General features: G+C 39.5%; 2 protein-coding genes and 2 long non-coding RNA genes across 9 annotated transcripts in view; 2 read left to right on the forward strand and 2 right to left on the reverse strand.

The window, feature by feature from the left end:
* The window catches only part of AQR (aquarius intron-binding spliceosomal factor), a 99,413-nt gene extending 85,509 nt beyond the window's left edge, over positions 1-13,904 (reverse strand). The window contains exons 1-3 of the mRNA XM_038579970.1: positions 13,699-13,904; positions 9,505-9,561; positions 5,703-5,743 (exon numbers count right to left, since the gene is read on the reverse strand). Coding sequence (XP_038435898.1) covers positions 5,703-5,743; positions 9,505-9,561; positions 13,699-13,773 — 173 coding nt within the window. The 5' untranslated portion in view covers positions 13,774-13,904. The remainder of the gene's footprint in view (positions 1-5,702; positions 5,744-9,504; positions 9,562-13,698) is intronic.
* LOC111093376 overlaps positions 12,535-25,765 on the forward strand; it is a 32,513-nt gene continuing 19,282 nt past the window's right edge. For 2 of the 4 annotated variants that reach the window (XR_005381423.1, XR_005381421.1), the window contains exon 1: positions 12,535-12,885. This is a non-coding gene — a long non-coding RNA (uncharacterized LOC111093376). The remainder of the gene's footprint in view (positions 12,886-25,765) is intronic. The other 2 variants (XR_005381422.1, XR_005381420.1) reach the window with 2 other exon arrangements.
* On the reverse strand, positions 16,340-25,473 carry ZNF770 (zinc finger protein 770). 3 transcript variants are annotated; one of them, XM_038579971.1, is made up of 2 exons: positions 25,374-25,473; positions 16,340-20,675 (listed from the first exon to the last, which is right to left on the reverse strand). In XM_038579971.1, exon 2 carries the CDS (start codon positions 20,620-20,622, stop codon positions 18,544-18,546), a length of 2,079 nt encoding a protein of 692 aa, XP_038435899.1. In that variant the 5' UTR covers positions 20,623-20,675; positions 25,374-25,473; the 3' UTR covers positions 16,340-18,543. The 3 variants fall into 3 exon arrangements, with proteins under 3 accessions (XP_038435899.1, XP_038435900.1, XP_038435901.1); XM_038579972.1 differs by having other exon boundaries at positions 25,292-25,408; XM_038579973.1 differs by lacking the exon at positions 25,374-25,473 and adding an exon at positions 25,038-25,167.
* On the forward strand, positions 18,506-22,036 carry LOC119866858. Its single transcript, XR_005381425.1, has 3 exons — positions 18,506-18,798; positions 20,166-20,301; positions 21,539-22,036. It is a non-coding gene; the product is annotated as an uncharacterized LOC119866858 (long non-coding RNA).

Genomic DNA, 25,765 nt, shown 5'->3' on the forward strand with positions numbered 1-25,765 from the left:
TAAACATTTCAGAGTCATTAATGTAGATGCATTTTGGAATCTTGCTTTAATATTGACCAACATATCAGAATAATAATATTTTAATATGCACTGAAGAAAGTTAATTTTGCTTTTATATTTTTTCTTTGTATTTTGTCAGGGTGGTTTATTTTTAAAAACTAAAAAAAGTTACTTAAGTGAAATCTTATCCTACCCCTGTTAAATATAATTAGCACCATGACATACAAAGATATAACACATACATTAATAAATCAAATAATTTTAATGAACACATAAATGTTCATCATTATTCATAATACTGAATTACAACTGCCAAAAGCTAGCCTATCTTAATTTCTTAAGCACTGACAAATATTCTTTTTTTCAATATTGAAAAGGAAACATTCTGAAGTCATGCCCTCCCGAAAGTACAAGGGAACACATGTATCTCTATCACAAAAATAGGAATCAGACTTTTCACAGGTTTTCTAAGTCTTGGCATTAAGTCTACAATATAACAAAATTGTGAAAGGAATATGAGATAACTCTCCTTACTATACTCTTTTTAAAGTAGAAGTACTTTGTTTCACAAGAATAAATGATGCTGTAGTTACCAGGTATCTCTCCAAAGGGCAGTTCAACCGTCCACTAATTCAGTTTTATCATTTTGTATATTGGAAATAAAGTAGTCAGGCCAGAACACTGCCACTAGATAATAGCCTCCAGCTTTGAAAATTAAATGAGTAGGCATTATGAATTTATATTACCCCAGCAGACCAATATCCTGTCAAAATACTATTCCATTGATTTCTCATCTCTTACACAGTTTCACCAAGCAGTATCACAGAACTTTAGTGAGAATAAAATATAGGTTCTTACTGTGTAAAAGCACACAGATATAACACTGACAAGGTACTAGCTTCTACACCCAGACAGACCACTGAGTAGATATGACATCTTGTGTGTCAGACACACTAGATCTCCAGCTGCAGACATGCTGGAGAACACAATTCCCTGCATGCACTATGCACTCAATTGGATGCTTAATTTCTTCAGCCACAAATAGGACTTCATGATAAAAGAAAAAAATACCAGTTCATGAGATAGAATATAGTATTCTGGGGGCTCAGTTGGTTGAGCATCTGACTCTTGGTTTTGGCTCAGGTCATGATCTCAGGTTCATGGGATCGAGCCCTTCATCTGGCTCTGTACTGGGTGTGGCGACTCCTTAAGATTCTTTCTCTTTCCAGGACTCCTGGGTGGCTCAGCAGTTGAGTGTCTACCTTTGGCTCAGGGTATGATCCTGGTCTCCTGGGATCTAGTCCCACATCAGGCTCCCCACAGGGAGTCTGCTTTTCCCTTTGCCTATGTCTCTGCCTCTCTCCCTGTATATCTCATGAATTGGAAAAAAAAAAAAAAAAAGATTCTCTTTCCATCTTCCCCCTGCTCCCTTGCTCTCTCTTTCCCCTGTCCTTTCTCTAAAAAATAAGTAAATAGATACAAAGAAAGAAAGAAGATAAGTAGTCTGGTCATGATTCAGCATTACCCTCACAACATTTTTTAAACATTCTGGGACCCAGTTTCCTCATATTCAGAAGAGGTGAAGCGGCCAATTTATTTTTGGATGAATGGTCAAGAGGATAAAAAGTTATGATAGTCAAGATAAAGCAAAAACACTCTCTTCTAGCAATCTTGGTGATATTCATTAAATTTAGAGTTTTATGCTTCTGCCAATAAACTATGCTGCTATAACTGCCCACTGTTTCCTCTCTTGGGGTATAATGTGTGAAAACATGAATCTGGAGTTATGGCAGCCCTCTTGCACCGCATAGGGCATGTAAAAAAAAAAAAAAAGAAAAAAAAAGATTGTTAAAAGGCTGACAAAAGCCTTCACATGAACTTCTGAACTACTCATTCTAGATTTATTGTAGATGATTAAAAAAAACAATAGTGAACAAAAGCCAGCCACAAAAGAGTATATACACCATGTGATTCCATTTTTTCAAAGTTTAAAAACAAACAAAACTATAGTGTTCATGTTTCCATACTTACATCCTAAAATGTTAAAGCAAAAGGCCATGGAAGGGTTTCTGAGATGCTGACAAATATTGGCTTTTGTTACCTTGATGGTGGTTATGAATGATAATAATTTAGAAGGCTATACATTTTGTTTTACGCCCTTTTCCGTGTTATATTCCATAGTAAAAAAGTAGTTTAAACATTTTTTTAAGTTGTTTTTTGTTTTCTACTTACTGAAGTAATCTCTACATGCCATGTGGGTCTCAAACTCATGACCATGAGATCAAGTCTCATGCTTTTCTGACTAAGCCAGCCAGGCATCTTGGGGTTTAAACATTTTAAATAGAAACAAATATAAACACTGGCAAAAGTAAGCTACACTATAACTCACTCTTTTTTTATACATGAAAACCACTTAGATTCATAACAGAATTAATAGTATACCAAAGTGTGCTGGTTAAGGGAGTTCTAAAGGGCAGTTGATCCTGCACTACAAAAGAACAGAATATCAAAGAAGAGTCAGAGAACCATGATTTAATACCCCGTTCTTCCTCTGACTACTGAAAAACATTTTGGGTTAGCTACTTAACTCTTCTGTACTGTAGTTTCCTCATCAATAAAAAAGGATAATTAATAACAGCGACTATCATAAGGTTGCTGTGAGGAAAAATGAACTACTACACATTCAAGGTGCTTAAAACAGAATCTGGTATATAGTAAGCACTCAACAAATAACAATCACGATTATTTTTAAGACTTTTTTTTTTGAAAACTTTTTTAAATTTATTTATTCATAGAGACACACGGGGGGGGGGGGGGGGCCAGAGACACAGGCAGAGGGAGAAGCAGGCTCCATGTAGGGACCCGACATGGGAGGGACTCGATCCCAGGTCTCCAGGATAACACCCTGGGCTGCAGGCGGCGCTAAACCGCTGCACCACCAGGGCTGCCCTATTTTTAAGACTTTAAAATCAAAAAGATAAAAATATGTTAAGATATGCTTGCCAAATTTGATATTTGCATAGCAAATATGAATCAACTGTGTAATAGACCACACATTACATGGCTGACTAGGCGATATATTTTACTACTTTGATATCCTAAGTTATTATTTATATCATAAGAATATTAAGAATTGGTTGATTTATTTCCCAGATTCCTCCTACAGAAATAGGGTTAACATGCAAAAAATCTTAATGTATGAAGATTATGCCTATAAACTGCCTATTTTGGTAGCTTACAAACAAGTTAATAAATCTTACATCAAGTCATTACCCAATAAAGATTCTACCAGCACATGACTCTGCAAAACAACTTCTTCAGACATTAGTCTAAAAAATGGTCATTTAAAAATGTAAATATGCATCTTAGGGGGGATGGGGATTAAAGAGTACATTTATGATATATATACATTACAGCTTATGTGTATAGAAAGAAGCGCACTTAACTTTTTGAACTTTGAGATTTGGAGGCAGAATGTAATCAGGTTACTTTAAGTATCAAATGTGTACAAGATGAGAAAATGACCTGGAAGAGTGCCATGATAAATCCTAGTGGGCCTGGCCAACAACAGCTACTTATTATTAAAAAAATAATATAGCCAAGTATATAACTTAAAAATCATTGGCAGATTTTGGTTATTAGTTACATAAAAATTATCTTTAAGGAAGAAATATTAACAGCTAAGGTTTAAATGAAATAAACAAACAAAACCACAATTTCTTTCCACTGGAGTAAAAGCCTGTTCTGAAGAGAGAGAAAACTAGTTGTGAAGGGTCAAGATAATTTTCAGATTGGTATATTCTTAATACATAAGAAAAAAGAATCCTAGAATTTATCTATCCACTCATCTGAAGTTTTACTAGGCAATCTCATCCATAACCATTCCCAGACCAACAGTTACATATCTGTTCAAATGTTGCATCTTCAGAGGATTTTCCCCCACTCATTCAATCTAAAATATAGGCCTTGCCACTACTAAACCACACTTTAATTCACAGCGCACTACTCCTTGCTAACATTATGTACCTATGTATTTCCTGTCTGTCTAGACTAGAATGGGAACATAAGTTATCATTTATAACTTATTTAATTAGTTATAAGTTTATTATAATTTGCTCTCTGTTGTACCCTTAGCACTGAAATGGTGGTTGATACAAAGTAGGTTCAACCCTGTCCTCTTTTTTGAGCCCTATACTGAGATACCCAACTGCTTATTCTGTATCTCCACCTGTATGGCTCATTAGTACCTAGAATTTAAAATTTCCAAAAGTGGATTAATGATCTATGCCCAACTCCACCCCTAGCAACAATAGCAGAAGTCAGTAATGGAATCACTGATCACCCAGCAACCTAACCCAAAAACTTAAGAATCACCTTTGATTCCCCCCTTTCCCTCACCTACCACATCCAACCACCAACCACCCTGACACTTCTATCTCAAATTGGCACATTTCTCCATCTCAATCTTCCACTGGTTAAAGCCATCATTATCTTGAACCTAACTACTACAATACTCACCAAATTTCTTGCTTCTTATACCGTCCACATTCTCTTTTTAAAATATCACCCCCATGGCTTAAATGCTTTAACTGGCTTCCTATTATTCTTCAAATAAGAAACAAAATCCTTAACATGGGCTTTGGCCCTGCCTCCTTTACAGGCTCATGAATCAATCATTAAAGCAAAAGAACTAGCCTCTCATTTTGACAATAGGCCATGTTTTGCCGTCACAATATTTAATAAAATTAACCTTCTAGGGCTCAAACACATGAAAAATAACACGTATGAAATTTTGTAATTTTTTTACTTTCATAACCTAAATGTTTCCATTTCATATTAAAACATTTAGTCAATTGTCCTTTTTTAAAAAAAGATTTTATTTATTTGACAGAGCATATAAGCACACAAGTAGGGGGAGGGGCAAAGGAGGATGGAGAAGCAGGGAGCCCAATATGGGGATCATAACCTGAGCCAAAGGCAGACACTTGATGGACTGAGTCACCCAGGCGCCCCTCAATTGTCCTTTCAAAATACTCACTGGGCATATATGTCTATAGCTGCAGATATAGAAATATGCCCAAAATATGCTGGGGGTGGGGGGGGGGGAGACATGATATGGGATGATGTGTAGAGTATAAACTTTCTATATTAAAAAAATCGAGGCGGGGGGGGTACCTGGATACAGACACATATGTAGATAAATAAATTGAGGATTAAGGGACAGGGAAGATTTCTTGAAACTTATCCCTTCTGTATATTGTTCAAAAACAATTTTTATTATTTTATATATATTCTATACATTGTATATAAAATATATATTTTATTATTTTGTATAAGGTATGATGTATGTTTTACTTATCTAATTTTTAAATAATCTTAAAAATGATTAGTCAGAAAATGATAAGAAAATTAGTATTAGTAAAATTGAAATAAAACCTCCATGTCTATTCTTCCTGACATTTCCTCAAAAACAAAATAAATCTGATGGGATTTAATCCCTCTAAGTCAAAAATTAGAAAGCAAAAAAATAATTCATGACTCTTCAACAACTAGACATAAACTTTCTCTAGCCACCATCTCCCTGATGACCAAATCAAAAAGAAAAAAAAAGTTCCAAGTTATGACCACATTTAGTTTAGAAGTGAAGAGATCCAACTTGGTCCCACCTAATCACTATGCATGAAAATTAAACCCATTCTTACCTTGATTTGACAATCTCTTTTTCATATATATCTTCAATGACCTGTTATCAAAAATATAAAAATGCTTGATGTCTCAAACAGCATTTTTTTTAGATCCTACGTTGACAGTTTCTAGTTACTGAAATTACACAAAATAAACTGGTTTAGGATAGATATAAAATATTATTGAAATAATACTTAAGAGATTTTTATAATCTCATCACATTCCTCAAAATGTAAAATAATAGAAAGCAAAGTAGTAGAAGATAAATAATAAAATATATCTACATAAAAAGATTCCTAGAAACAATCAATAAAATGATGTATTCAAGGTGGCTCTGTCACGCAATGGATAGTGCCCTGGACTTCTAAAATGATGTATTCATAATATTTCTAGGAAAAATAAAAATTCACAAATCAGACTATTTTTTAAAAACTTAATTTTAAAGTATATGCTATCAGACTCCATCTACGAATCATAATAATGTACTTTCAAAAGCCAGATAGGGCACCTGGGTGGCTCAGTGGTTGAGCGTCTTCTGCCTTTGGCTCAGGTTGTGATCCTGTGGTCCTGGAATCAAGTCTTGTATCAAACTCCCTGCGGAGAACCTGCTTCTTCCTTTGCCTATATCTTTGCTTCTCTGTCTCTCTCATGAATAAAGAAATAAAATCTTAAAAAAAAAAAAAAAAGCCAGATAGACAGCAAATTGGAAGTATTAGGACATAAGAGAAGCAAATTGTATCCTATTTTGCAAATACACATGCTAAAGCCTCAGAATTTCAATTCTTTTGGGTTAGGGACCAGGATTGTGGGACACTTTAGAATTTAGCATTGATATTAGAAGCCTGGTTCATATCACCCATTTTCATTGCAGATAGCTAGAATCCTTGCCTTGGACAGCTCTAACTAAGGCTTATTACTTTTTCAATCCACAAAAAGAATCTGCTAATACAAAGTATCCCACCAGTTGCTGTAAGATACCATGTGTAAAGAATTTAGTACAAGTCCTAGCATTTCATCTTTTTTTTTTTTTAAAGATTTTATTTTTAAATAACTTCTATACCCAATATAGGGCTCTAACTAACAGCCCCAAGATCAAGAGTTGCATGCTTTACCAACTGAGCCAGCCAGGTGCACCCATAAATCTTTAATAATAGTTACCAGCAGAAATCATAAGAGTGCTAGTGGCTGGTGATAACAGCAGTTAAAAAAAAAAAAAATTGTACTGGGATGCCTAGGTGCCTCAGCGGTTTAGCGCCTGTCTTTGGCCCAGGGCGTGATCCTAGAGTCTTGGGATGGAGTCTCCCTGCATGGAGCCTGCTTCTCCCTCTGCCTCCCTCTTCTGTCTCTCTATGTCTCTCATGAATAAATAAATAAAATATGTTTTAAAATTTAAAAAAGATACAAAATATCCTAATGTAATATTATAATATTTTAATATGGTATATATTTTATGTAGCTATAACATCTTTTAACTGCTCAAAGTAAATGTTGGTGATGGAGGAAGAGAGGGAAGCAAGAAGTCTTGTTCAATTTATTTTATTTTTTAAGGATTTTATTTATTTATTTGAGAGAGAAGAGTATAAGCAGGGGGCAAGCAGACTCCCTGCTGAGTGCAGAGCTCCAAGGGCTTGACTCTAGGACTCTGGGATCATGACCTGAGCTGTAGTCAGATGCTTAATCAACTGAGCCACCCAGGTGCCCCAAGTTTTGTTCAAATTAGATAAAATTTGTTTTTGCTTTTCTTTTTATAAAAATTCAAGTTAAACAATAAAATGAAGGGCATAATCTTCAAATACCAACCTATGATAAAGTTCTTCTAAAGAGGCAAACGGGGCACCTGGGTTACTTGTCAATTAAACATCTGCCATCTGCCTTCAGCTCAGGTCCTGATCCCAGGATCCTGGGATTGAACTCCTCATTGGGCTCACCGGGCAACCTGCTTCTCCTTCTCTTCTGTACTCCCTCTCCCCTCTTCTCTGTCTCTCTCTCATATAAATAAATAAAATCTTAAAAAAACAAAACAAAACAGGCATACACAGCTTCATTTAGAATTATAATGATCTGGGTATAATCTCTGAAAATCTTAATCTAATTAGGTTCAACTTGATCTAGTAGTGTCATTAAGATATTCTTGTTATTAATGAAAAATGGCCCTAAGGACTCCCAGACCCCACAAATACAAACAGCATATAATAAGATAAAGCAACTCTGCTGGTAGAGTAATTAATGTAGGCCATGTTTATGACTATCCTCCTGATGAATACAAGGGATTGCTGGCAAAACAAAAATATATTTATAAATGAAGCATTTAAACTCAAATAATATACAAAATTTGGGGTTAAGTTCATTTTTACCAAGTGTGCCTAAAGCATCACAACTCAATTTACAATGACAACTTAAAGTGAGTCTTCATTAGCTGACCTTTGAACAACACAGGGATTGGGGTGCTAAACCCCTATGCAGTCGAAAACCCATGTATAACTTTTTTTTAAAGAAGATTTTGTTTACTTATTTGAAAGAGAGAGAGCATAAGCACAGGGAGTGGCAGAGAGAGAGGGAGAATCAGACTCCCCACTGAGCAGGGAGCCCAACACAGGGCTGGCTCCCAGAACCCTGGGATTGTGACCTGAGCCAAAGGCAGATGCTCAACCGACGGAGCCTCCCAGATACCCCCATGTATAACTTCTGACTTTCCCAAAATTTAACTAATAGCCTATGTTGACTGAAAACCCTACAGATAGACAGTCACTTGACATGTATTTTTCATACTATATGTATTATATGCTGTATTCTTACAATACAGTAAGCTAGAGAAAAAAAAATGAAATCCATTAGGAAAAGAAAATACATTTATAGTCCTGTACTGTATTTATTAAAAAAAAAAACAAAAACAAAAACAAACAAACCCATGTATAAATGGACCCTTGTAGTTTAAAGTTGTATTATTGTTCAAGGGTCAACCATGCTTGTTAAATGCCATGCAATATGTCATTTCTAATTTTTTTTAAGATTTTATTTATTTATTCATGAGAGACAGAGAGAGAGAGAGAGGCAGAGACACAGGCAGAGGGAGAAGCAGGCTCCATGCAGGGAGCCTGACGTGGGACTTGATGCTGGGTCTCCAGGATTAGGCCCTGGGCTGAAGGCGGTGCTAAACCGCTGAGCCATCCAGGCTGCCCATGTCATTTCTATTTTATTTAAAGATTTCTTTTTAAGAATCTATTTCAATGAGAATTAATCCTACATTTAGGAATTTTTGTTTTCATTTATCCTAAATTGCTCCAACTGAATCATAAGTCCATTCCATCACTGAAATACTACTGGTCTTTGGTCATCTAATCCTCTATCCAAAACAACTCCCACTTCTTCCATCATTCTTACAAATCTTTATCTCAACCCATCAATCTAAAAATTAAAAAAAAAAAATAGATTCTATTGTAAATGAACTGTCAAGAAATGGTATAGAAATTTTTGTATATTTACAAAGATGATCATTAGTCATTATAATAATAATAAATTTAAAACAATCCAAAAATCTATAACAGGAAAAGAGTTAAATTATATTTACAACTTTTTAAAAACTTAACACAATAAAATGATAATAGAGGTTATCTCTGGATAGTGATTTTTATTTTCTAATGTGTAACTTCTGTATTTTCCAAATTTTCTAACATGAATAATTGTCAGTCTGATAATTAGAAAACTGCAATTTTAACTTAAAAAAATATCACGGAATGTTTTTGTTGAATTAGCCCTTAAAAATGAGATAAATAAGAACATACCTATTTAAGAAGAATGTTGCGAACCAAAAATACTTACCTTTATATCAAAAGGTGATTTTTTCTTGATATGAGGAGCCCAGTATTTACATGCTAACTACAAAAGTAAATAGAATAAACAGTAAGTCACAGGTTTATACCATTGTCGAGCTAGAAGACTGAGGTCATATAGCTTATTACTAGAGGCATTGGGAGGACGAGTAATTCCATCTTCTAAGGGGACTACATGGGCATGCAGGCCAATCAGCATCCTTGGCCCCAACCCACCAAGTGCCAGTAATGCCCTGTGCACTGCATCCTACCACTGTAATTTACAAAAACAAAACATACTTTTCTAACCACCCCAAGAGAAACAGTAGGACCTAGTTAATAACCAGAGTCAAACATCCTCAGCATAGAGATAAGGAAACCCAGGAACCTCCTAGAAAGAACACCTAGAATCTAAGGATTAAGTGAGTTGCCCAAGATTAAAAGTAGTTGAAGAACTGAGCCAGTATTAAACAGATTCTAAATCTTCAGGAGTTTTTTTTAAGATTCTATTTATTTATTAACGAGAGAGAAAAGAGAGAGGGAGGGAGGGAGGGAGAGAGGGAGAGGGAGGGAGGGAGGGAGGGAGGGAGGGAGGGAGAGAAAGAGAGAGAGAGAGAGGCAGAGACACGGGCAGAGGGAGAAGCAGGCTCCATGCAGGGAGCCCGACATAGGAATCAATCCCGGGTCTCCAGGATCATGCCCTGGGCCGAAGGCAGCACTAAACCATTCAGCCCCCCGGGCTGCCCTTATTTTATATTTAGTTCTAAAATTCACCTAGAATGGATTTTTATTTTAGTTTTTCCCAAATGAATATTTTATTTCTCCAGCAATATATTTTTTAAAGATTTTATTTATTTATTCATGAGAGACACAGGGGGAGAGAGAGAGAAAGAGAGAGAGAGAGAGAGAGAGAGAGAGAGAATGGCAGAGACACAGGCAGAGGGAGAGGCAGGCTCATGCAGGAAGCCTGATGTGGGACTCAATCCCAGGACCCCAGGATCAGGCCCTGGGCTGAAGGCGGCGCTAAACTGCTGAGCCACCGGGGCAGCCCCAGAATTTTTATTTGTAAAACAATAACCTTTAAATGATTCGGAGATACCCAGACACGCATAACAAATGCTAAAAAGTTGTAATCAATAAGCAGCTTATTACATAGCATAAAAGCTGGTATACTTTAGCAGATTAGATTTCACCCGGAAAACGTGAATTTTAAACACATATATACGATATTTCCAGGTATTTAGATGGGTATGTATATTATATAATATCAAAAAACAGTCTTATTAATACGTACTAATATTTTTTTTAGAGAAACTAAACTGCAATCTCGCGAAAAACAGAAAAACTCTGGTAAGCTGAGAGACTCAACATATTTATAAAAAAGTATACCTGCACAGCGTCTAGTATACTGTAGGAACTCAAATAATAGCCAACGGATTGAGGTATGGATGTATGCATGGACAAATGAACAAATAAAGAACAATCTGAAATGTTTCCTTTTCTGAGGCTTTCCTCAATCCTCCCTGATGGTGATAACCGTTTCTTCCTCTTCTTCATTTCATAAAGAACTCTATTATAGTCTTATCTTCCCGTATTATTCATCATTTGATTGCTTATCACCCTTCCTGTCCACCTAAGCGGAACGAGATGAACCTCCTGCCTTTGCTTCTATAGCTAACTACCTATCACGGTAAGTACACTCATAGGGCCTCCCAAGCAGTGAAGACACTGGCCCCGAGGAAGTCTCTCCAAAACAGTAACAGTTCACTTATGTCACACCTTCTCAAACTATCAATCACTCTCCAAACTATCCTATGGTTTCCTCATTTCCTCATTCCACACACTAACAAGATATCTTTTACTTACCTCATACCATTAAGAGAACTGAATCTGATCTGTTTTCATGGATTTAGGATCTTCTAATCAAATATGTAAATCCTATTTTCTGATCCAAATTGCTTATTTTAAATATCTGATCTAGCTTCTCCATGGGGTCTAACCTATGACCTCTCACACACTACTACCTCCAGGATTATACTGCCCTCCCCCACACTCTTCGGGCTCATGTAAAACAGAAACTCTCTCCATTTCCCATTTACTATAGCTAAGAGAGCATAGACCGTTCAAAATAAATTTTATTGAAAGACAAAAAGGACACCAAATACAGTAGCATTAAAAAAAAAAAAAAAAAAAAAAAACTGAATTGTCAAACTTACATGCAAGCCCAGAACCTGCTCAGGTACTCCAGACTCACATATTCTACTGCCTTCTCAATATTTTCAACTGAATGTCTACTGGGCATCTCACATGTAACAAGGCCCGAACAGAACTCTTGATACTCCCCACTAAACCCTCTCCTTTCCTTTCTCAATGTCCAAACCATTCACCTAGCTGTTCAAGATATGCCCTATTTGTCTTTTCCTCCAAACTTCCACAATCAATCAGCAAGTCCTGCTGCCTGTAGCTTCAAAATCTATCAGTCTACTCTAAGAGTAGAGGCCACCATCATCTCATACCTGGAGTCACTGGTAACCCTACTACTGCTCTCGCACTCCCACCCAGTTTCCATAGATTAGTCAGAGGATTCCTTCTAGAATATCATTCCCTGGATCGCAATTAAAATCTACTGATTGAGAATGAAATCCAAACTTATCTCTGCCTCTAAAATTGTAAGACCTCATTGTACATACTCATCTCCTACCATTCTCCCTCTTCTTTTGTCTCTAATCCTGGCCTTTGTATTCATACCATAAAGCATTTGCACTTGCTCTTCCCTGGATTGTTTCCCTACTTTCCCCAAAACTGCCTGCTTTTTTGCATTCAGGTCTTCGATCAAATGTCACGTCAGAGAGGACTTTCCTGACTGCCTTTCACACACCCCATCTCATTTTTCTGATAGCACTGATCCCTGTTTGAAACTGTTAACTTGTCGGAGTCATCTCTAAAATGTAAGCTCTTTAGGTGAAGGAAACTGATAAACAGCTTTAACCACAAAAACACCGGTATGTAAGAAAAGGGAGTTGTCAGGAAAGCTTCTTCAAAGTGATGTCATAGATGGGTGACAATGAATTAACCGTATAAAGGAAAGTGGGGGGAAATGAGGATTCTGAACAACGATGAAAGACCAAGGGGTGAAAGACCGCACGGCAGATTTATATAAATGTGTTCGGTACGGCTAAAGGAGAGTTAGAGGGAGGGAGGAAACTGGATACGAGCACAGGCCAGGTCACATAATACTTCAAAGGATCCTGGTCATTATCCCAAGACAAATTAGAACTCTTCATAAAGATGTTAAGGTAACTGATACGGTCAGAATTGCATCTGTGTGAAGTCACTGGCAGCAATATGAAGAACGGGGAGGAGAAGAGCAAGAGGAAAGACCACCAGACAGGTCAGGATGCCTAGGTCCAGGCGGTCAACACGGGTAGCACGCGTAGTATACACAGAAGCAGATACGTTTAAAAGACGTTCAGAGGCAAACACGGAGTGGTTGAGGAAGGGAAGGGAGGGCTCTAAACGGCCCTGAGGCTTCTGCCTGGGCAAATGGGAGGCAGAGGCCAGAGAGGAAAGAAGATGGGGTAACAGCTTCTGCGGGGAGCAGCCGCACTCGGCCGACACCCGCCCGCTGTGGGGGCCAAGGGCTGGGCTTCCCTGTTCCCGGCCGCCCGCGCCGCCCCGCGCAACGCCGTCACCGGGTGTGGGCCAAGGCCCTCGGGCACCACGGCTGCGGGCTTCACGGATGCGCCCGCCCGGAGCGGGGCCTTGCCAGACTCCCGTCGCCCCCCTCAGAGGCCTGGGCTGCTCCACGGCCAAGGCAAGCTCTCGTCCCCGGTCTGGCAGGCCCCGTCCCCGCTACGAAGCCTTGCCAGTCTCAGGCTGGGGTCCGTTTCTTTCTGCGAACCCGCCGCTTCCGCGACAGAGTCCGACACACAAGAGCTCGCTTAGGAGCCTTCTTTGCGTGCGTCTCTCCTCCGCGGAACCCGCGCCCTTTAGGGCAGGGCGGCCTCTTTCACGCGTCTCCGCGGCGCCCCCTGCAGCCGCCGACACGGAGCAGATGCTCCGTCAAGGCCCGTGAGCCGACGGACGGACGGACGGACGGACGCACGAACGCCTCCCGGGAGCGCCCACCCCAGGGAGAGCCTCGCCCCCAGGCCTCGGGGGTCTCGGCGGCCCTTTCACACACGCCACACTCGCCCGCGCGCACCTGGGTCACGAACTCCGCGTTGATCTGGGACACCGTCGGGGCCACGATTTTCTTGGGCTGAGCAGGGGCCGCCATGGTGGGGAGGAAAGGCCCGCCCGGGGCGGCGGTGAGCCCAATTCCGCGCAGCAGGAGCCCGCCGGCCCGGCCCGCCCTGCGCCTCGGTCTCCGCAGGCTCGGAGGGGCGCGCACAGCAGCCCGCGCGTCTCCCGGAAGCGGAGCGGAGCAGGACCGGAAGTTTGCGCGGGCGCTGGGGCTGAGCGACGGACCGCGGGGGCTGCCGCCGCCTGCGCGCGCGCCCCCTAGCGGGCAGCTCGGAGAACGCACCCGGCCGTCGGGACCGGGTCTCAAGGACGCGGCCGGCAGGTGCTGTCGGGGGCGGGGCGGGGCGGGGCGGGGCGGGGACACTTGGCGGTTCTCTCGAACCTAAAAAAAAGCAGTGTTGATAAAAACATACGCTGTGAGTATGCGGGGCTCGGCTTTAACTGTTTTTTAACAGACTCATGGAGGTATAAGTTGACATACGATGAACTGCATGCACGTATTTTGGAGTGTAAAATTTGATACGTTTTCAGTCATACATCTGTGAAACCATCACCAAAATCCGGATAAGCATAGTCAACGCCCTTAAAATTTTCCCCATGCTATTTGCAATCCATCCCTATTGCCATACTAGGGAAAAAAGGGCTACCAGGTAAAAAGCGGGTGACAGATTAGTTGAGTGAAGAGGCAATGGAGAAAGTAGGTGTAAAATGCATTTTCAACATAAAAGACAAAAAAAAAAAAAAAAAAAAAACAGTAACCCGAATAACCGGTAAAGCTCAAGTTGTTTGTCCCAACTGCTATCTCTTTTTATGCTAGGTGCAGTGGAAATGTTTTATTGCCTATCCTCTCTTCTTTCCAAACACAGCTTCAAACTTGGCCTGTATCCCTATCCCTATTTAAAACATAGAACATAAAAGGATGCATTCCTTCGCTTTCCAGAAGCATGTAGTTTTGCTTATTGTTTCTCAAAGTGCAATTTCAATACAGCACTAACAGTTAACCTGCATAAATGCAAATTCTTGGGCCCACCACCAGACATGAGAGAAACTGAGATGTGGCTTAGCTGTGTATGCTTTGAACAAACCCTTTACAGGATTCCAGTGCACGCTAAAGTTTGAAAACCACTGATCAACAGTGACAATCGAGTTATGCAGAAAAAACAGTGAGAGCACAGGGGATGGAGTGTTTGGGTAAATCAGGAAGGCTTGCAGAGTAAACAGTATTTAAGTTCAAACTTGGGGCACCTGGGTGGCTCGGTGGTTGAGCATCTGTCTGCTTTTGGCTCGGGTGTGGGGATCAAGCCCTACATCAGGCTTCTCACCGGGAGCCTGCTTCTCCCTCTGCCTCTCTCTCTGCCTCATGCGTAAATAGATAAAATCGTTAAAAAAAAAAAAAAAAGTTCAAACTAATTTGTCTTACTGCTAATAGAACTCCAGCAGTTTGCCCTGAAATTTAAGCCCTTCAAACCAGCAATAGAAAGCTCAAGATAGAAATTTAATGTTCTTTCCCTGCTTCTAAAAAGCAGATATTCTGTATCATCCGTCCTTGGGGCACCTGGCTGGCTCAGTAGGTAGAGCCTGGACTCTTGATCTCAGAGCCATGAGTTTAAGCCCCCACCTTCAGTGTAGAGATTAGTAAAAAATAAGCAAACAACAACAAACAGTCCTTGAAAATGTTACTTCTAACAAAAAGTTTCTGTATGTTACTCAGACTACAAAGATTGTTGCTATGTCTTAAAACTATAGTTCTGATTGGTTATCTTCTATAACATGTACATTGAAATGTTTTGGGGGACTCCTGGCTGGCTCAGTCGTAGAACATGTGACTCTTGATCTCAGGGTTGTGAGTTCAAGCCCCGCATTGGGAAAAGATTACATTAAAAAAATAAATAAAAAATAAGTAAATCATTTAAAAATAAAGTTTTCTGCAAGTGTTTTAAACACTTTAGTTTTTTCCCATTATCATGGAAAACCGAATCAAATCTGGCTCAACTAAATTTCTTTGAACAGTGTGAAAGTCTGTATCTAATTTAAAATAATAGTGGGTAGCCAAGATGGGAGACAAGAAGAATAACAAGAATATGCATGGGAGGAACTAATTCTGTATTTCTTTAGTACAAATCTGGAGGAGATAAATGGGTAAGCAGGTAGATTATGTAACGTGATGCAGTTAACATCCTTTTGTAGGTGATAAGAAGCTAGTAAAGAAATATAATAAGAAGTAAAAAATAAGTAAGAAATAAGGAGATGATTAAATATCCATATCAGGAAATTCAGTGGAGGTGGATTGGAGTGGGCCCAGGAAAGTGGTTGGCAATCAGTACCTTGTTCCAATATTATGTGATTTTCCAAAAAAAAAAAAAAAAAAAAAGCCGAAGTGTATCTTGAAAGTTTATTTTTAAAATATTCTGAAGTTTAAATTCTTCAAGACTCTTAACCACCATCTACTTTCCTTCAACACACACATTTTGTTCTAAAATTGTTGGCTCTACTGCAGTACAAACCAAGAAACAATAATTCCATTAACTTAGCCAATGAAACTACTTCAGTAGATATCATGCTACAGCCCTGGAATCATCCAAACAAAAAATTTTAATGAATCTCTTTAAAGATATTTATAAAGTTTATTTTTTCAGGAAACCAAAGTAATTGATTCAACAATACAAACAGTTCTAGCATGCAGCAAATCATCATTTAACACCTAATGTTTTATTTTTCTTAATCATGGATGTATACAGTTTATTTTTATTCCTAAGAAGTTTCCACAAGAAGCTTGCAGTGATAAAGGTAAATAAGAATTTTGTTATAGGTACTTCAAATAGCACTACAATACATCTTTGACAAAATTTTTACAGTATTCCAACTTTCAATATGAAACAGCTTAAAAAGGCATGGGCCAAAAAAAGTATAGTAGTACCACTTAAGCAAATAAAATCTAATATCATACAAGCACAACACTGTTAGGACTCTCCCTGTTTGGGTTGGGAAAGGACTAAATGAGACATTTACCTCAAATAAAATATATAAATAGCTTTGGAAAATCCCAAAATACATAATTTCAAACAAAAAACCCTTTGAACCTATATTCTTGGAAAATTTGAATTATCCCTTGCTTTTATGTAATAGGGATGTTTTTGAAAAGTTTGTGGTGTAAAGCAAATTCTGTAAACCATCATCTTGCTTGCAATGGAAGAACGTATCTGGAGGAAACCTAAGAGAAATTATTTTTTAGATCATATGATTCTCCTGCACCTTTATACATCATTGGGCATTTTATCTGTACCTTTACCTTTTATCTCTGTATATTAAACTCGAGTTTCTCAAAATGCAGTTGAAAAAAAAGATACCAACCTCTCCTCTTCCCTCCTCCTATACAAAGACAACTCTTAAGAGTATGATGAAGAGCTTAAAATGCAAAGAATGTTTATCCATTCTCAACAGAAGGCTTGTCACTATTATTGAAGTATACCAGGACCAACACCCACCTGTTCTTCTCTTAAAAGATAATGGTTAATTACTGAGAAATGTCGTTCTTAAAGACTTTATTAAAACATGGCAAATACGAAGGACAGTTTGTGATTACGTCTTTCATAACTTAAGATTTAATATTTCCCAATCATGACAGTACTGTTTAGAGGAATGATATCCTCGATTCCATAGGCATTTTATTCCTTTATGGGAATAATTACCTTACTAATCAAAATAACAATTTGCTAAGGATCAGAGTAACATTCTTTAGCATTAGAGTCTTGCAATAAACATAGAATTAAAAACTAGAACTAGACCTAGTCATTGCCATTTGATCAAACTTAACAGAATAGATTTAGTTAAGTCATAGGACTACTCAATTCCAAGATGCATTAAAACAAAGTTTTACTAAAGTAAAATAGAAGTCTTGGAAGATGCAGTTCTATGCAAGTGAGTCTTAAGTTTACAACTACTATTGTCAATCATTTAGTAGATGAATTGCATTTATTCCTCTGAAAAGATAATACAGCATACATATCATCAAAAAGATTATGGCACTTGGACAATACTCCTGATAAGTAAATATGGTAAAGGTATACAAGTGCATCCTAGTCTCTTTCCTACTTTCAGATCCTTTGGGAAAGACAACAGGCTGGGTAAAAAAAATACAATTCTAATCCCCTGTGGAAATGAAGGTGAAGCTACCAGAGTCCTAAGAATAAATAGCTTGCAAAAGACCAATGAAAATAATGCTGACGTCCTCATCCATTTTCATTTTTACTGCCTTTATAGTTTTTAAACTTAAAAGAAAAAATCTTGCAATGGAATCTGAGCCATAGGTGTACAAAATTATGCTTTCATGTGAAACATAAAATAAAGAAAATGTAGTGGAGCTATTTGCTGCAGCCAAAACCCAATTTTTACCTCTCACTCCTTTGAGTATATTTAAAAGGAGATGGCAAATGTTAAGGAATAATTTCTTTTAAAAAATGAATGAACTGAGTTATTGTACCACATCATGGATTTACATTTTCAATACAAAGTATATATTAAAATAAAATAAATGCTTACTGTATGGCATCAAACCATGTTCTTCCCCCTAAAAATTAATTTGGCTATTCCAAAAACATTGTATTAATTTTCTATGTATCTTAGCTCTTACTTGCAGCACAAGCAACTGCCTATGAAATCACTCAACCTAAGAAAGGCCTTTACATAAAAATACATTTTAAACGATAGAGGCTTTAGGAACAAAATTACCAGAGACACCACAAATGCGTTACTGGTTCTGTCAGTTACACAACAGAATTTGAGAACTGCTTTCTCTTGTGGTTGGTCATTCCTTAAAGTGAGTAAGTTGATGTCTCTTCCAGTGAGGAGCCTGTCTGAATGTTTTCCCACAAACTGAACATTCAAATGGCTTCTGCCCTGCATGAATTAGATAGTGTCTTTCCAGTTTAGATGGAGACCGAAAACTTTTGGAACAAACGCTGCATTGGTAAAGAAGGCCATCATTCCTCTCCACACGCCCTGAATAACTGCAACAATGGCTATGTTGGCTCTGCTCAGATTGCAGAAGTGCACTAGAGAGGTAAGGCTGCCTGTTCCTGTAGGGGGTACTGAGAATGAAATCCTCTGATTCTACCTTAACTTTTATTTCTGTTATTTGATCTGACTCTGAGACCTCATATTTTTGGAGTCCAAGAGTCTGGCATTGTTGGGAAGCATTATAGTTAACATTATCACCCGGATGAATGAGAAGTTGGTTCAAATTTTCAAATTCTTGGCAAAGAGATCTTCTATAAGGAATCTTATCAATATGAGTTAATTTGTGTCTTTTTAAATGAGCTGACTGTCTAAAAGATTTCCCACAAACATTACAGCCAAAAGGCCTCTGTCCAGTATGAATTAAATAGTGTCTTTGTAGTTTGGATATAGAAGGAAATACTTTCTCACATTTGTCACAAGGACACATCTTATGTCCAGTATGTAGATTTTCACTTGGGACTGAAAAACCACACTGAAGCACTTCACAGTTACCAAAGAATTCCTCACCTGATGAACCATAGATAGATACATCTTTATTACTCACTGAATTATCTATAGGTAACTTGTTTTCTGTTGTAAGGATACCTTTCAAGTTTTTACCTATATTTTGGTTCTGGAAGTGCTTTTGCCAAGAAAATGGCAAAGTCAACGTTTTCTTCTTTTTATTGCCAACTGTCTTATATGTTCCATGTTTGCTAAGAGAACCCATAAATGTTCTCTGAGTTTGTTCAGGGCTAAGCTCACCAGTAATAAAATCACAATTTTTCAAGAAATTGTTTTTAAATACTTTTTTCTCAGATCGAAAATTATCTAATTTCTTACCCCCAGCACGTTTAAGTTTAGCCAAGATTTTTTTCACAATGGTTTTATAGTTGCAGCTTCTTTTGAGCCTGCTTGGAATTTTGCCACCTCTGGCAGGAAAACACTTATGTCCATTGAGAATTTGCTCTGATTCAAAACACTCTTCACACTCTGGACACTGAAAAGGGACGATATAAATAGAGTGGACATCAAGTTGATTATTCTCCTCAGATTCACCTATATAACCATTTTCAAAACTATCCTGCTTTGCACTTAATTTATTAGGCAGGGGGCATGATTCTGGACTCTTTACCTTTAATGAAAGAGTCTGAAAGGTCTTATTCCTGGTATGGATTTGTTTATGCTTCAGAAGTTTGCTTTGAATCTTAAATCCTTTTTGACAAAAACAACATTGGAAAGGTCTTTCTTCTGAATGTGTGAGTTGATGAATTTTTAAATGAGTTGACTGCCGGAAAGATTTACTGCACAAGACACACTTAAACGGCCTCTGACCAGTATGAATTAGTGCATGCCTATCAAGTTTTGATTGTGATGGAAACATCTTGCCACAGATTGTACATGCGTGAATATTCTTTCTTTTCTTTGTAGGGCTGTATGTAGGATCAGACTTAGAGCATGGGTGTAATGCCCATCTTTCCTGTGTGGTAAAAGTATGATACATCCCATATACTGGTTTTTCTTGCTTGGCCTCCAACAATCTTCTGACCTGTTTAACATCATTCTGGTAGGTTTCATTGTGAAGTTGTTGGTGCTTCACAAACGTCTTCAGATTTTTAAAGTGGCGTTGACAAATGCTACATTTAAAAGGTAGATTATGAGTTAGTTGATGTCTCTCCAGATGAACCAGTTGCCTAAAGGTTTTATGACATACATCACATTCAAATGGCTTTTGACCAGTATGAATGAGATAATGCCTAGCTAATTTTGATGGTGTTTCAAAGTGCTTGAAGCAAATATTGCAAATATATGGCCTGTTTCTAGGTAGTTTGTTGGCTACTACACACTGTTGAATCTTTAGCATTTTTAAATTGTTTTCAGCCATCATATTCTTCAGTGATATACTCTGATGAACTCCATGTTCTTAAACTCCACAGATGTCTAAAAATTAAAAATAAAAATGTATTAATTTAAAAAGTACTTATTCATATGAAAAGAAATAATTTAAGTTCTCCTTTGGCTAAAGATATTAAGGGTATAGAGGAAGCTGGACATTTTCTATGTTTAAAAGTAAGGTAATAACCATTTTAGATGAATACTTTAAAATCATAAAACTAACCTCACACATAGAAATGATGAGTCTTTAAAAGAAATCTCTAGGGATGCCTGGCTGGCTCAGTCAGTAAAGTATATGACTCTTGATCTCAGAGTCATGAGTTCAAGCCCCATATTGGGTATAGAACTTACTTAAAAAAATAAATCTCTAAAAACCTATGTAACTTCAAGCTATATTTCTAATTAATTGAGATAATAAATCAAAAGGGGACGGAGTTGAATTTCTTAACATTAGACCTTTTAATTCCAATTTTCCTATTTCTTTATTATGTAGCATTTTCAATATTTAGTTGCTTTGTCATTATTTATTTATTTATTTTTAAGAGCAAGAGAGAGAGAGAGAGAGAGAGATTGCCTGTGTGTGAGTCGGGTGAGGTGGGTCAGGAGGAGAGGAAGAAAATCTTAGCAGGCTCCAACCACAGCACAGAGCCAGATGTGGGGCTCCATCTCATGACTCTGATGTCATGACCTGAGCTGAAATCAAGATGGACACTCAACCTACTAAGCTACCCAGGTGTCCGTTTTTGTCATTTTTTAAAAATTAAGCAAGACTCAAAAAAAAAAAAAAATTAAGCCAGAAAGGTAAGGAGTGCAAAAATTGAAATATAAAACTAAAAATAAGATGTATTTGCATTTAATTATAGCATACCATGGGTATGATCTGAGAAGGGAATGTTTTATTTACCAAGGTTGGATTTCTTAGCCACATCATTACCAGTATTTACTTCTAATTACTTCTTTGGACCAGCAAAGACAACCTTGGACAACTGGGAGAAAATTCCCCAGATAATCTGGGTTCTAGTCCCGATTTGCTACCGAATGATTTCAGTGTGTGGGGGGCGGATAAACCCCATCATATTCATCTCTAAAATGGAGAAAATGCCCCCTGGCCTGCCTACCACATCAATTTTTGTGAGAATCAATGGAAATAATGCATCTGAATGTGTTGGACAACTGTGAAGTGATTACAAATGGAAGATACTACTTTGCTCAACATTAATCAGATTATGTAACTTTATCTACATAATACAATTTTTTAGGGTTTCTAACTAAGAAATAAACATACTAACTAAACTTATAGTTCTTTGTATTTCTTCTTTGCATTTTGTTGTGGAATTCCTAAAAGACAGTACAAAGGCAATGAGGCTAACTGGCTACTTATATACTTATCGATGGCTGAGTAACTGAGAGTTAAGTGTGGTTCAGACAATATAATAGAAGCATTGTTTTGGTCCTGGAGTTAATATAAACATGCTTTCCTTAATATAACTATGTAGGATACATGCAAAAGTTTACTAAGTATTTTTATAAAAACTGTATACCCTATCTTCTCTTTTATCAGGGAAACCAATTTTCTTCTCATCCTCCTTCTACTATTGCATCTACCTTAAATAAAGGAGTCAGAGATTAAAAAAAGAAAAGCTGCTGTAGCTCTGATTCTAATGTCTTTATCTTCTATTTGAGATCAGAAAGTTGATAAATCTACTAGAAACTCAGTGTTCTTTTGTCAGCTAATCTGGCGAACATCCAACATATATGCTATTTTTTTAAAAAAGATTTTATTTATCTATTCATGAGAGACACAGAGAGGGAGGGAGGCAGAGACACAGGTGGAGGGAGAAGAAGCAGGCACCATGCAGGGAGCCCAATGCAGGACTCGATCCCAGGTCTCTAGGATCACACCCTGGGTGGAAGGCAGTGCCAAACCACTGAGCCACCCAGGCTTCCCCATATATGCTATTTACTGTCTTTTCCAGAAGACACCTTAAACACACAATCACACCCACTGTGGTTCTCTTCAGCAATGTGAATCAGAAACAAAAGCATTCATTTATTCAATAAATATCTTCTACTACTAGTTGCTTTATCACAGTACTTTTCAGAGTCTAAAAAAAACATAACTGCATGTTGCTATCATTAATGCATTGTGAAATCAACTTAGTGGGTTATGATCAGTTTTGTTTAATAAAAAGTAGAAAATATCAGATTGCATTACATATAGTAAAGATGAATACTGTTTTGTGAAACTTCTGTAGAAAGCAGTAAGAATGTTTGTGAAAGCTATTCCTGGTATACCTCTTCACACAACACTAGACAGAGGAACCCACAATGAATCAATCACTTTATGCAAAGTAATCAAGTGACCCATTAGATAAAGTTGGGGCCCATAGGATGAGGCAGGATTACTAAGGACAGCAACAATATCTAATTTTCTTCAGTTGGCCCATGTAACCCCAAAATATTTACCAAAAAATGTAATTACAACAAAATGGATATGCCACACAGTCTATGTAAAATAAACAAATCTGACTGCAAGCAATTATATTAATTTATAAAATATACATATAACCCAGATATACAGGTTAGCAGCAGCCAACTGTTGGTGCTATTAATATGCATTTTCACTACACTGAGTTAGAGAAATTACTGGTGAACAACCTCCAAATCCCTGAACATGCTAACACAGGAACAGTTATGAGGGTTAAGTCATGAATCCATCAAATTGCCGAGAACTCGGCAATTCACTTCATTCCTTTCAAGCTATCAGGTATTGAGGTGGTCAATTAGGACAAAGAGCCAAAATGAAAATAATACACCTTTATTCACTTACTGCCACAGTGCAAGCATGAGGCAAAACAAATACTGGTTCTCCAGCATCCATTAAGCAGAACTACACTAGGAAAGGATCAGATGGATGCCATGCACACAAGCATCTCCCTGCAGAGGAGCTTGGAACAAAAGGCTTTTGCCTCTTTATGGACCTGTGGGCCAGAGCACGAGGAAGGAAGCGCTAGAAGTGGAAAGGTCTGGAGTTAAAATGGAGAAAAGTAACCGAGGTGTTGGTGGAGACAGTGAGGCCTGGGAAGGACCCCAGTCAAGAACATCTGCATGGAGGTAACTGAGCCACCAGTGCACTCTAGTATGAGCATGGGTAGCAGGAGGGAAGGGGTGAGTTCTTGACTGCAACTCCCTCTGAAACTCCAATGCACTGGCCATGCACCAGTCTGGTGTGGGGAGGGCAGTCCCCCCCCCCCCCCCCCAATAGGGCTGGCCAGCCAAAGCCAGCCAATTGTCTACTGTCAGGCCTGGAAGATCACACAAAGAATTTTGGCCTGAAGCTGACCTCCTCAATTCCTACTATATATTTCTCCTTCTCTTTAATAGTTTCTACCGAATACTTCTGAAAAAATATCCCAGAGTAGAACCCACACTACAACCTTCTCTGATTATAACAGGAATTGACTATGTATAGTTTCTGTGCCAAAAAGTGTCTACGGCTGATCAACTACCACTAACACTAAGACTGGATACTACTGTCACTTGCCTTCAGAGCGGGTGTGAAAGCACTTACTGGGAGCCCTGTATTGTGGCAACAAGTGATCTCATCTGCTATTTATAAGCGATAGCGCGGGATCCCCAGCGCTCCAAGTGCAGTCCCATATATACTTCTACAGGGTGCACGTTAATTTGAGAGCGCTCCAAATCCCACTTCAACTGATTCTCTATGCTCTCAACTGATTTTTTGTTGTTGTTGCTGGAAATATTGGAAAAAAAAAAAAAAAAAAACCGAAAACAAAAAACAAAGCCAACACTGTGTACTTTACTCTGCTATACCGAAAATAAAAAGTAAAATAGCAAATCTCCCTGGTTCAACCTGAAGATCATTCTGACAACTGCCGGACGCACTCTGTTGGAAGACTAAAAAATGATCTGGGGGCGCCTGGGAGGCCCAGCGGTCGAGCGCCTCCCTTCGGCTCTGGGCGTGACCCCGTGACCCCGGGATCCCGGGATCCAGTCCCGCTCCGGCTTCTCGCAAGGAGCCTGCTTCTCCCTCTGCTTGTGTCTCTCATGAATAAATAAGTAAATAAAATCTTAGAAAAAAATTCCAATGACGCTTCACGGCTGAACGCCTGGTGGTTTCTTACTAACAGCACAAAAGCAAACTGCGGATATCACAAAAGCAAACCAACAAGAGAGGAGAGACCGGGGGGAAACTTGGACCACTTGCAGCCGGGGGATCATCTCTGGCGACGCTTGCCCCAGCCTTTCCCTCGTGGTGGCTGCCTCTGCCCCGCTTCCCCGGCCCACGCTCGGGGCCCTGCACCCTCATCTCGTCCCAGGGCCGCTGCAGGGGACGGGGACCCTGACATCCGGCCGTCGCCCTCACCGCCCGCAACCCATAAGCACCTAGGGTCGAGCCGAGTCCAGAGATCGCAAAATCCCACCCCAGGAAAGGAAGCGCAAGGGCGAAAACGGCTCCGGCGGCGGCCAGAGGGGAGGGAAACGCCGTATGCGACCCGGGCCGCGGCGAGGGGAAAGCATCCTTCCTGCGCCGCCGGCCCACACCTCGCCTGCCGCTCCCTAGGGGCCGTCGGGAGGCGGGGAAGTGGCGAAGGAAAGGGGCTGAGGTCGTGGCGCCCCCGCTCCGGGTCCCCGGGCACCTGGGAGGGAGCGAGGCAGGCCCGGCCCTTGGCGGGGGTCGCGCCGCCTCACGCACGGGTCCGGCGAGTCCTCCGCACGCACCTGGAGCTGGCACCGACCGGGCGGCCGCACATCCCGGGCCCGGGCGCCGCGGAGGCAGCGAGCGCACGTCCGCAGGACCGGCGCGGCGACGGGCGGAGTGCGCAGGCGCGGCGCTCGGGAGCGCCCGGGGACGCGGTCCGGCTGGAAACAGGCTCCCCCCACTCCGGGGCCGCCGTCGCTTAGGCGCCGCCGCGACCGGCTGTGAGGGGGGCTCCCGAGGTCGGATTGCTCTTTTTACGTTACGTGCAACTTTATGGAATGATAGGACCTCGTTTTAAAATGAGGAGAATGAGATTGAGGCGTAAAGGAACGAACTCCGTGTCCCAGGGCTGCAAGGCGATGGAGATGGGGTTTGAACACAGGTAGCCTAGTACCAGACCTGGCCTTTTACT

This window comes from Canis lupus, chromosome 30 (genome assembly GCF_011100685.1).
Source record: "Canis lupus familiaris isolate Mischka breed German Shepherd chromosome 30, alternate assembly UU_Cfam_GSD_1.0, whole genome shotgun sequence".
In the NCBI taxonomy this organism is placed as follows: Eukaryota; Metazoa; Chordata; class Mammalia; order Carnivora; family Canidae; genus Canis; species Canis lupus.